We start from the raw sequence: 12,548 nt of genomic DNA, 5'->3' as shown, positions 1-12,548 counted from the left end.
CCTGTTCCCATTAGTAGGGAACCCACTTCGATACTAAGCTGCCATAGGCTACATCTGTGCAGGGGTTCTAAGTTATCTCATTCATGGTCCTTGGTTGGAGTATCAGTCTCAGAAAAGACTCCTGTGCCAAGATTTTTTGGTTCTGTTGCTCTCCTTGTGGAGTTCCTGTCCCCTCTAGGTCTTACTGTCTCCCCCTTCTTTTTTAAGATTCCCTGCACTCTGCCCAAAGTTTGGTTATGGGTCTCAGCATCTGCTTTGATATGCTGCTGGGTAGAGTCTTTCAGAGTCTCTCTGTGGTAGGCTCCTGTCCTATTTCCTGTTTTCTCCTTCTTCCAATGTCAATCTTGTTGGTCTTTCTGAGTAAGGATTGATCATCTTACCCAGGGTCTTCCTTCGTGATTAGCTTCTTTAGGTGTACAGGTTTTAGTATGTTTATCCTATATTGTATGTCTAATATCCACTTATAAGGGAGTATATACCATGTGTGTCTTTCTGCTTCTGGGATACCTCACTCAGGATGATCTTTTCTGGATCCCACCATTTGCCTGCAAATTTCATGATTTCTTTGTTTTTTTATTGCTGAGTAGTATTCCATTGTGTAAATGTACCACAATTTCTGTATCCGTTCATCAGTTGAGGGATATCTGTGTTGTTTCCAGATTCTGGCTATTACAAATAAACCTGCAACTAACATGGTTGAGTAAATATCCTTGTTGTGTACTTGAGCATATTTTGGATACATGCCTAGTAGTATAGCTGGATCTTGAGGAAGCGTTATTCCTAATTGTCTGAAAATGCCAGATTGATTTCCAAAGTGTTTGTACAAGTTTACATTCCCACCAGCAGTGGAGGAGAGTTCCCCTTTCTCCACATCCTCTCCAGCATGTATTGTCACATGAGTTTTTTATCTTAGCCATTCTGATGGATATAAGGTGAAATCTCAGGATTGCTTTGATTTGCATTTCCCTGATGACTAAGGATGTTGGGCATTTCTTTAAGTGTTTCTCTGCAATTCAGTATTTCTAAATTGAGAATTCTCTGTATAGCTCTGTACCCAATTTTTTAATTGTATTACTTGATTTTTTGCTTTTTAACTTCTTTAGTTCTTTATATATTCTGGATATTAGCCCTCTGTCAGATATATGGTTGGTGAAGATCCCTTCCCAGTGTGTAAGCTGTTGTTTTGGTCTGATAACAGTGTCATTTGCTTTACAGAAGCTTTTCAGTTTCATGAGGTCCCATTTATTGATTGTTGCTCTTAGAGCCTGTGCTATTGGTGTTCTGTTCAGGAAGTTGTGTCCTGTGCTAATGAGTTCTAGGCTCTTCCCACTTTTTCTTCTAACAGATTTAGTGTATCTGGTTTTATCTTAAGATCTTTGATACACTTGGACTTTAGTTTTGTGGAGGGCGGTAAACATGGATCTATTTGTATTTTTTCTACATGTAGACATCCAGCTAGACCAGCACCATTTGTTAAAGATGCTGTCTTTTTTTCTATTATATGGTTTTGGTTTCTTTGTCAAAAATCAAGTATCTGTAGGTGTGTGGCTTTATTTCTGGGTCTTCTATTTGATTCCATTGATCCACCACTCTGTTTCTATGCCAGTACCATGCAGTTTTTATTACTATTGCTCTGTAATACAGCTTGAGATCAGAGGTAGCGATACCTCCAGATGATCTGTTGTTGTACAGGATCATTTTGGCCATTCTGGGTTTTTTGTTTTTCCAAATTAAGCTGAGAAATTTCTTTTTAGGTCTATTAAAGAATTGTCTTGGTATTTTGATGGGCATTGCATTGAATCTGTAGATTGCTTTTGGCAGGATAGCCATTTTCACTATGTTAATCTTACCGTTCCATGAGCACAGGAGACCTTTCTCTGATATCTTCTTCAATTTCTTTCTTCAGGGACTGAAGTTTTTTTCAAATGGGTCTTTCGCTTGCTTGGATAGAGTCACACCAAGGTATTTTATGTTATTAGTGGCTATTGTGAAGGATATTGTTTCCCTAATTTCTTTCTCAGCCATTTGTCTTTGGTATACAGGAGGGCTTCTGATTTTTTTTTTTTTTTTTAGTTAATTTTGTATCCAGCCACTTTGCTGAAGGTGTTTATTAGCCGAAAGTATTCTCTGGTTGAACTTTTGGGGTCACTCATGTATACTATTATATTATCTGCAAACAGTGATACTTTGACTTCTTCCTTTCTGATTTGTATCCCATTGGTCTCCTTTAGTTGTCTTATTGCTTTTGCTAGGACTTCAAGTACTATGTTGAAGAGATGTTGAGAGAGCGGGCAGCCTTGCCTTGTCCCTGATTTCAGTGGGATTGATTTAAGTTTCTCTCCGTTTAGTTTTATGTTGGCTATAGGCTTGCTGTATATTGTCTTTTCTATGTTTAGGTATATGCCTTTTATCCCTGGTGTCTCCAAGATTTTAAACATGAATGGGTTTTGGATTTTGTCTAATGCTTTCTCAGCATCTAAGGAGATGATCATGTGTTTTTTCTTCTTCAGCTTGTTTATTTGGTAGATTATATTGATGGATTTTTTTTATATTGAACCACCCCTGCATGCCTGGGATGATGGCGGATGATATCTTTTATGTGTTCTTGAATTCAATTTGCCAGTATTTTATTGAGCATTTTTGCACCAATAGTCATAAAAGAGACAGGTCTGAAGTTGGTTTTTTTTTTTTTTTGTGGGGGGGGGTCTTTGTGTGGTTTAGGTATCAAAGTGACTGTGGCATCATAGAATGAGTTTGGTAATCTTCCTTCTGTTTCTGTTTTGTGAAATAGTTTGAAGAGAATTGGGGTTAGCTTTTCTTTGAAGGTCTTGTAGAATTCTGTGCTGAAACCATCTGGCCCTGGGCTTTGTTTTGGCAGAGAGACTTTTGATGACTGCTTCTATTTCCTTGGGGAATTTACCTGATCTTGATTTAATTTTGGTAAGTGGAATATATCCTGAAAATTGTCCATTTCACTTAGATTTTCAAATTTTGTGGCATATAGGCTCTTGTAGTAAGACCTAATGATTGTTTGGATTTCCTCAGTGTCTGTTCTTATGTCTCCCTTTTCATTTCTGATTTTGTTGATTTGGATAGCTCTCTGCCTTTAGTTTGGCTAACTGTTTTTCTATCGTGTTGATTTTCTCAAAGAGCCAGCACTTGGTTTAATTGATTCTTTGAATTGTTTTATTTGTTTCTAATTTATTGATTTTAGCCCTGAGTCTGATTATTTTCAGCTGTCTACTCCTCTTTGGTGTGTCTGCTTTTTTTTTTTCCCTAGGGCTTTTAGGTGAGCCATTAAGTTACTTGAATTAGATGTCTCGAATTTCTTCTTGAAGGCACTTTAGTGCTATGAATTTTCCTCTTAGCACTGCTTTCACTGTGTCCCATAAGTATGGGTATGTTGTGCCTTCATTTTCATTGAATTCTAAGAAGTCTTTGATTTCTTTCTTTATTTCTTCCTGAACCCAGCTGCCATTGAGTAGCAAGTTGTTCAGTTTCCATGTGTGTGTAGGCTTTTTGCTAATTCTGTTGTTGTTGATGTTGAGCTTTAGTCCATGGTGGTCAGATAGGATAGAAGGGATTATTTTAATCTTCTTGTATCTGTTGAGGCTTGCCAACTATATTGTCTATTTTGGAGAAGGTTCCATGAGGTGCTGAAAAAAAGGTATACTCTTTTGAATTTGAGTGAAAAATTCTGTAGACATCTAGTAGATCCATTTGATTTAGGACCTCTGTAAATCATTTCCTCTGTAAATTATTTCCCTATTTAGTTTCTGTCTAGATGATCTGTACCTTGGTGAGAATGGAGCGTTGAAGTCTCCCATGATTAAGGTGTTAAGATCGATGAGTGATTTAAGCTTTGATAATGTTTCATTTACAAATGTAGGTGCTCTTGTATTTGGGGCATAGATGTTCAGAATTGTGCTGTCCTCCTGGTGGATTTTTCCTTTGATGAAAATGAAGAGCCCCTTTTCATCTTTTGTTATTAACTTTGGCTGAGAGTCTATTTTATTAGATATTAGGATAGCTACCCCAGCTTGTTTTCTGGGTCCGTTTGCTTGAAAAACATTTTTTCAGCCCTTTACTCTGAGGTAGTGTTTATCTTTGTTGTAGAGGTGTGTTTCTTGGATGCAGCAGAATATTGGATCCTGTTTCTGCAACTGTTCTGTTAGTCTGTCTTTTCATTGGCAAGTTAAGTCCATTGATGTTGATAGATAATAGTGACTAATGAATGTTAGTTTCTTTTATTGTGGAGTTGGTGGTGTTACTGTGTTTCATTGCTTATTTTCTTTTAGGTTTTTGTTGTATAGTTATCTACATCCTATGTTTTCTTGGGTGTAGTTGTTTGTTTGTTTGTTTGGGTTTTTTTTTTTTTGGGATAGGAGTTTTCCTTCCAGTATCTTCTGTAGGGCTGGATTGCTGTGTAGATATTGTTTAGGTTTAGTTTTGGCACGGAATATTTTTTTCTCTCCATCTATGTTGATTGAAAGCTTTGCTGGGTATAGTAGTCTGCTTTGGCATCTGTGGTTTCTTAAAGTCTGCATGATATCTGCCCAGGCCCTTCTGGCTTTCATATTTTCTCTTGAGAAGTCTGGTGTGATTCTGATAGGTCTACCTTTATATGTTACTTGGCCTTTTTCCCTTGCTCCTTTTCATATTTTTTCTTTGTTCTGTAGAATTAGTGTTTTGACTATGATGTGACTTGAGAGGTTTCTTTTCCGGTCTAGTCTATTTGGTGTTCTGTAGGCTTCTTGTATGTTTATGGACATTTCTCTTTTTAAGTTGGGAAAAATCTTCTTTTATGATTTTCTTGAAAATATTTTTTGGACCTTGGAGCCTGGAATCTTCTTTTTCATCTATTCTTATTATTCTTAGATTTTATTTTCATGGCGTCCTTGATTTCTTGGATGTTTTTGTTTGGAATGTTTCCAATTTTACTTTTTCTTTGAGAGATGTATCAATTTCTGCAACTGTATCTTCAGCACCTGAGATTCTCTCTTCCATCTCTTGTATTCTATTGTTGATTCTTACTTTTGTGGTTCCTGATCTTTTCTCTAAGTTCTCCAGATCCAGGGCTTTCTCTGTGTTTTATTGATTCTAATTCTGTTTTCATGTCTTACACCATTTCTTTCATTTATTTAAATGTGGATTCTTTTTTTTTTTAATTGTGGAATCTTGTCTTTCTATGATGGCCTCTATTTTTTTGTTTGTTTCCTCACTTTATGCCACTAATTGTGTCTCTACTTGTGCCTCTATTTGTTTGGCTGTATTTGCCTGTATCTCTTTGAGAGTTTTGTTTGTTTCCTCTTTATTTGCCTCCATTTGGGTGGCTATTTCTTTGAGAAATTTGTTCATTTCCTCTTTATGTGCCTCTAATAACTGGGTAAGTATAGCTTTAAAATCATTTTCCTGTGTTCCCGATAGATTGGAATGTCCACTGATTTGGGGGTTTGCTGGTAAAGCCATGATGTCCTGATTTTTGTTGGATGTGTTCTTTTTTCCGACCTCTGGCCATCTGCTTATCCATAACCTTTGCTGTCTGTTCATGGATTCTATACTTCAGCCTGGGTCCATCTTTCTCTGGTGTCTGGAGTATTCTTCAGGAATATGAGAGAGGTCCACTGGTTAGATAGTGTGCATTGGTGTTTCAGTTGTACCTAAAGGAGGAAGGTCGCCTGTGTGAGTGCACAAGTGTGGGAGAGCAAGCGCCGATGTGCGTGTGAAAGGGTGCCTTGAAGGACAGGGTAGTAGGGACTGTAGATGCCTGAAATGTGGGGCATGGGGTATGCAGGCCCAGGAGGGGTGGGGCGCTGGTGCTATTCACAGATGCAGTGCACATGCACAGATTCCCTGAATTCCTCAGTGGCCTACAGGCCTGTCATACTGTCCTTCTGGTATTCAGATCTGCATGGGCTCCAGGAACTGTTTGCCTGGACTCCACTGGTAGACCCACAAAACAGGGGCTTCAATGTTGAGAATGCTGTCTCAAGAATCCCTATGTGGCCCACAGTGGGGGTGTGGGTGGGAGGGATCCAATGTCTAGCTGCTAGTGTAGAGGGTCCCTGGATCTGGGGCTCTGCAAGCACTTACTTGAAGGTACAGCCACTCTCTAGCAGGCCTAATTGGAAAGCACAGGCCTAATTCCCCCCTCTTCTCTACTCTCAGATTTGGGCCTGCCAGGGCAAATGCGAGTATAGGAGATCCGTCAGCTCAGTGGTGCTGCAACTGCAGAACTTGGAGGCTGGTATAGTGGCCCATAGGAGTCCAGCCACAGCCTCAAAACTGGGAGGATGCTGGTACAGATGCCTGCTGGGAGGCCTTGGGAAGCCTGTCAGCTGTCCACAGACCTGGGTAGCCCAGCAGACCTGGGTGGCCTGTTCAGCCACCTGCCACTGAGGGACTTGGAGGGCTGCCTTCTTTTTCTCAGATACTGAGCGGGGAGTTCTGTGCTAGGAGCAGTGGGAACAGTGGGCTGCCTCCTTCACTGAAGAGGGGACCTGACAATGGCAAGTGCAGGGGGATGGAATATTCGCCACTCTCAGTCCCTGGAAAAGTCCTCAGGTGACCTGGATCCAAACTGTCCCAGGTCATGGGTTGTCCCCTTGTGCCCAGGAATCCTCAGTGTCAATGTTCTGGCTTCAGCTGCCACTCCACTCACCAATTACTGAGTTTCAGATCCTCTTCCCCTCAGGTACAGTGTGTGCTGGTTGCCGCCATCTTGGATCCCCCCCAACTTTTCTTCTTCAGTTCCCACAACCCATCTCCTGTTTTTCCATCCTCCCCACTAATACATATATGTTGTAAGCGACTATTAATATTTACTATTGGTTTATCTTCTAGTAACACTGCTGTTAATCCTCAGCAGCTGTAAAACCAAATCACCACATAGAGACTGGGTTTTTAGTTAACCTAGAACACAATGCTGGGCAATATTTACTCCCTCTTAAACATTCAAGCCCTCAGTTTCCTAACATTTAGATTTCCCACATTATACTTGCTTTTTGTGAAATCTTAGGTCTGGTTCATGCTCCATGTCCTCCAAGATCTCTCATCCAGCTCTGCTCTCCTCACTTTCTCTCCTCCCACTCTTCTCCTGCCTCCTGGCTCCTCCCCTCTTTCCTGTCCTCTGGCTCCTCCCTGCTCAACATTGTGTCTAGTTGCTTTTATTTTGTTCCTGTTTACACAAGAGTTGAGACAGGATACTTATAGTGAGTATCACAATGCAATATCTGGGTTGAAACCAGAGAGTTGGGGGTGGGGAAATCAGCATTTGAATTAACAAGGGTAAGGCATATACATTTTAAAAGAACATTATATCAACACATATATATTTTTTCTAAAATAGAAAATATAATATGTATTTAAATATTGTTCTTTGAAAGTTTTCTTCAGTGTGTTGTTCAATCATATCACCCCTCTCAACTCTCCCAGATCCAACCACCAAACTTTGTATCCCCTTTCTTTCAATTCTTCAAGGCCAATTTGTGCTGCTCAAGTCTTATTAGATGTGTGGCCTTCCACTGGAGTGTGGTCAAATATTAGAGGCTAAACTCTCTTCTTCTCCCAGCAGCTAATGATTGTCAGTAGCTCCATTCCCCGCTCTAGTGCTGGGATCTGGTCTGGCTTGAGCTTCAACAGGTTCTGTGCATGGTGTCACAATCATTGTGAGTTCCTGTATGCAGCTGCCCTATGTGTCCAGATATTTCCTCGTAGTCAGCCACTTCCTCTTGTTCTTACACTTTTTCTGCCCCTCTTCTGCATTGATCCCTGAGCCTTGAATGGGGTTATGAGTAGTACATATATTCTTTTTCTTTTTTCTTTTCTTTCTCTTCTTTTTCATTTAATTCTTTTTCTCTTACTTTCTTTTCTTTCTTTCTTTCCTTCTTTCTTGAGACAGGGTTTCTCTGTGTAGTCCTGGCTGTCTTGGAACTGACTCTGTACACCAGGCTGGCCTAGAACTCATAGCGATCTGCCTGCCTCTACCTTATGAGTGCTGGAATTAAAGGCAGACACCACCACTGCCCAGCACATATGTTCCTCTTTAAGGCTAGTCATTCTACACTTTATTACTTGTCCAATTGTGGGTTTTCTATGTTAATAACCATCTTCAGCAAATCCAAGATTCTCAGATGAGAGTTCAGAGATACATTGAGTTATGAGTACAGAATAAGCCATCAGGAGTGAGTTGAATATTATGTCCATTTAGCGGCATAATATTATTAGGTTCTTCTCTAGGGACAATGTCTTGACTAGCTATAGGTTCTTGGTGTGATAATGTTGTCATGTATGAGCTTCATGTTGTGGAGTGGAACTTTAATCCAATGATAAAGTCATTGGTTACTCCCAATCATATTCATACTTCACCAGTGGTCACATCTTGCTAGACCAGTCATGATTATAGCTTGCAGGGCTAACAGCTGAGTATGGCTGATGATGAGTCTTCTCCTCTTGTAGCTTGTTTTTAGCACCTTCCAGCTCTATGAAAGCTGTCCAGCACGGATGAACTTTCCAGGTCTGTATTAGCTTGATATTTTGTCACTCAACTACATGATGTCTTCAGCACTAGTATCTAATTGTCAAGTTCTCAAGGGTAGCCAAGAGCAATGGCAATAACCTGTAATTTTAAGGGAGCTGCCTATGGTACCTCATTATCCATCCCTACTTAAAGAAGTAACCCATAACTAGCACTGGAAATTTTACATATTAGCCTCAGGAATCTAGTAGTGGCGCTCCTACTCTGTTATAAGGTAACTTCATTTTAACATTTTGTGTGTGTGTGTGTGTGTGTGTGTGTGAAAACTTTTATACTAGTGTGTTTCCATATGTCTTTTCAAGAGATCCTTAGTGTTATTTACCCCTTCCCATAGTCTCTTTTCTACCCTATCATCTCATTTTAACCATTCTTATTCCATTATTTCCCCCTTTACCCTTTATACCAGTGTGTCCTTATTCCCCATAAAAATCCCTTCATATAGCCTGTCAGTAATTCCCTGACCTCTATAGATATTCCACTTGAAACACATATCTTAAGATTCAAAGTGACTATTCATAGATGAGAGCAAGAGAGACATTTGTCTTTCTGGGTCTGGAGTACCTCATTCAGAATGACTATTTCTAGCTCCCTCCACTTACCTGACAATTTCATTTTTAATAGTTGATTTAATAGTTAATTTATACTTACTTTTATAAATATACCATGTTTTATCATCCATTCATCAACTGAAGGGAATTCAGATGGAGAAGCAAGTATCTCTAGAATAGGATAGTAATTTCTTGGGGCATAAACTGAAGAGTGGGAGAGCTGGATCATATAGAAAATGTATTTTTAGCTTTTTGAGAAACCTCCACATTGATTTTCATAGCAGTTGCCCCTGTTTGAATTCTCAGTGAATAAATGTTCCTCTTCCCCATATCCTCTCCAGTATTTGTTTCTGATTGTCTTGTTAACCTTAGCCATTCTAATTGGGGTAAGATGAACTTTTAAAGTAATTTTAATTTGGATCTCCCTGCATTGATGGCTAAGGATAGTGAACTTTTGTTGCTGTTGTTTTGTTTTTAGAGACAGAGTTTCTGTATTAGAACTAGCTCTGTAGACTAGGCTGTTCTTGAACTCACAGAAATCCGCCTGCCTCTGCCTCCTGAGTGCTGGGATTAAGGGCGTGTGCCACCACTGTCTGGCAAGGATGTTGAACACTTTTAAAGTGTTCTCAGCTACTTTAATTTCATCATTTGATAACTCTCTGTTTAGTTCTATGCTCCACTTTTAGTTGGGTTGCTAGGTTTCTTAATGTTTAATTTTTTGAGTTCTTTATATAGTCTAGATATTAACCTTCTGTCAGATGTATAGGGTATTTTCTCAATTTTCTAGACTGCTCTTTTATTCTGGCTATGGTGTCCTTTATGTCTTTTATGCAGAAACTCTTTGGTTTCATGAGTCCCGTTAATTAAATATGAGTCTTGATGAGTGCACTATCAGGACCCTGTTCAGAAAGTCTTTTATGTGCCAGTGAACTCAAGCCTACTTACTGCCTACTTTCTTCTCTGTCGGCTGCAGAATAGCAGGTTTTATATTGACATCTCTTACCCATGTGAAGTTTAGTTTTGTGCAGGATGAGCTATAAAAAAAAATCAAATGGATGTGTGAGTGTGGGTCTATATTTGGGGCCTCAATTCTATTCCACTGGTCAATGAACTTGTTTTTATGCCGATACCATGCTGTTTTCATTACTATAACTCTTAAGTATAACTTGAAATGAAAACAAAACCTTTCAGCAGTGTTTTCTTTTTCAGGATTTTTTTTTCTACCCTGAGTCTTTCTTATTTTCATATTAAGTTTAAGATTATTTTTCCAATTTATATGAAGAATTTTTATTATAATTTGAATAGGTATTTCACTGAATATGTAGTTGCTTTTGGTAAGATGGACGTTTTCACAATATTAATCCTACCAATCAATGAGCACAGGATGCTTTTCTATTATCTGGTATCATTTTCAATTGTATTTTTTCATTGTCTTAAAATTTTGATTGTACAAGCCTTAATTATATTTATTTCAAGATTTTGAAACAATTTTGAATAACATTGTTTTATTGATTTTCTTCCTGGCATATTTATCATTTGTATTCAAGAAGGCTACTGATTTTTCTTTTCAGTGTTAATTTTGTATCTTGCTGGTTTGCTGAATCACTTGCCACCTGTATAAAGTTTCAGGGTCTTTTATATGTATAATAGTACCACCTACAAATAGAGACACTTTGACTCTTCCTTTCCTACTTACACCCTCTTTATCACCTTTATCACTCCAGTGAGGACTTGAAGCACTATGTTGAAGAGGGGTCTGAAGAGTTGACATTACTGACTTTAATGGAGAAGCTTAGAAATTTCCTCTATTAAGGAAGATGTTGGCTGTGAGCTTCCTGTATGTTGCCTTAGCTATGTTGATATATGTCTCCTAGAAAAGCCCATGAGGCCTCAGTCTTACACAAATAATTACAACTACAAAATACTGACAGCAGGAGAAATAGTCTTCCCCAGTGAAGAGCATACCAATTGGATATTTATTACTAAATTGTTAGCTCCCAAAGACATACATTCAAGTAACCTTATGCAGATATATTTACTGACATATATACTGATCAGGTATATTTGGGAATATATATATATGTATATATAATGCATGCAATAACAATGAAAAAAGAGGTCATGAATTTGTAAGACAGCAAGGAAGGATATACAGAAGTGTTTGAAGGAAGGAAAGGGAAAGGAGAAATGTAATTACATTATAACCTCAAAACACAAAGTAAAAGACAAAAAAAAATAGATCCCCGATGACCCTATTTTCTTCATGGCATTTAAAAAAATATTTATTTTTATGCGTGTGGTTGTTTTTGTTTGTATGTGTGTCTGGACATGTGTGCCTGGTGCCCAAAGAAGCCAGTAGAGGGCATCAAATTCCGTGAAACAGGAAGTTACAGATGGCAGCTATCTATCAAGTGGGTACCGCCACTCAAAGCCAGGTCTTCTGGACGAGCGCCCAACATCTTTAACCCTGAACCACAGGTGGTGGTGAGCCACCGCAGGGCTGCTGAGAACTGAATCTAGAGCCTGTCTAAGAGCAGTAAGTGTGCTTCATGGCTGAGCCATCTCTTCAGTCCCGACAGTATGATTTTTTTTTTTTATTATGAAAATAAACTTGAAAGTGTATTCTCGCCTTGTTTAAAGTCATTATCAGATTGTTACACTAAAATGCATTGTGTTTTCCCGGCAGGTCACCGTACAGCGCTGCTTGTGTGGCAAGAACATGTCTCACGTGAAGGCGGCCTGCATTGTGTGTGGCTACCTGAAGCTGCTGCCCATGTTCCTCATGGTGATACCAGGGATGATCAGCCGCATTCTGTACACAGGCAAGCCATGGACACATGAATCCTCTTCTCTATGCTGATGTCTGTGGTTTTTAAGATAAGAAAAACATAGATAGGTTAGAATGAGAGATGGAGGGAGGAGCTTCTGGGAAAAGAATCGGAGGTGGAACATTTGGCAGACTTGGCACTCTTAAAGTATCGCTTTCATACGTGCTGCCTGTCTCCTTGCAGACATGTGAAACTGTGCATCTGGTTTCCATTTGTGGATGTAATGTGAGGTAGTCCAAGAGATAGTCCAGGTAGCTCAGTCTGTAAAATACCTACCACAAATTCAAAAAAACCTGAGCTCAAAAACCCAACAACCCCGTAAGAGCCAGGGACAGTATTGCATGCAGTGTCTGCAGCTCCTGTGCTAGAGAGACAAAGATAGGCAGATCCCCAGAGCTCATTGGACACCAGCCTACCCAAAACTAGACTCGGAGCTCAGGGGCGAGGTGGGGACCCTGCCTCAAAAAAAATTCTGTGTAAGCGTGAGGATCTGACTATGATTATCCAGAACCCAGGAAAAAAGCTAGGCGTGGCAGCGTATAAAGGTAGCCCCCGTCCTATGAGGCAGAGACAGGATCCTGTATCTTACTATCCAACTAATTGCTGTGAAATAGTGAGTATCTGGTTCACTGAGTA

At 39.4% G+C, this 12,548-nt stretch overlaps 1 protein-coding gene across 1 annotated transcript in view; it reads left to right on the top strand.

Annotated features, from left to right (window-relative positions):
- The window catches only part of LOC129670453 (solute carrier family 5 member 4-like), a 63,415-nt gene extending 51,471 nt beyond the window's left edge, over positions 1 to 11,944 (top strand). Inside the window, exon 9 of the mRNA XM_055598973.1 lies at positions 11,771 to 11,944. Within this exon, the coding sequence (XP_055454948.1) occupies positions 11,771 to 11,944 (174 nt within the window). The remainder of the gene's footprint in view (positions 1 to 11,770) is intronic.
- Positions 11,945 to 12,548: the final 604 nt, after the last annotated feature.

This window comes from Psammomys obesus, unplaced genomic scaffold (genome assembly GCF_907164565.1).
Source record: "Psammomys obesus unplaced genomic scaffold, mPsaObe1.curated_primary_1811, whole genome shotgun sequence".
Taxonomy (NCBI): Eukaryota; Metazoa; Chordata; class Mammalia; order Rodentia; family Muridae; genus Psammomys; species Psammomys obesus.
Note: the sequence above shows the minus strand (reverse complement) of the source record. Positions and strands in the feature narration are given on the sequence as shown.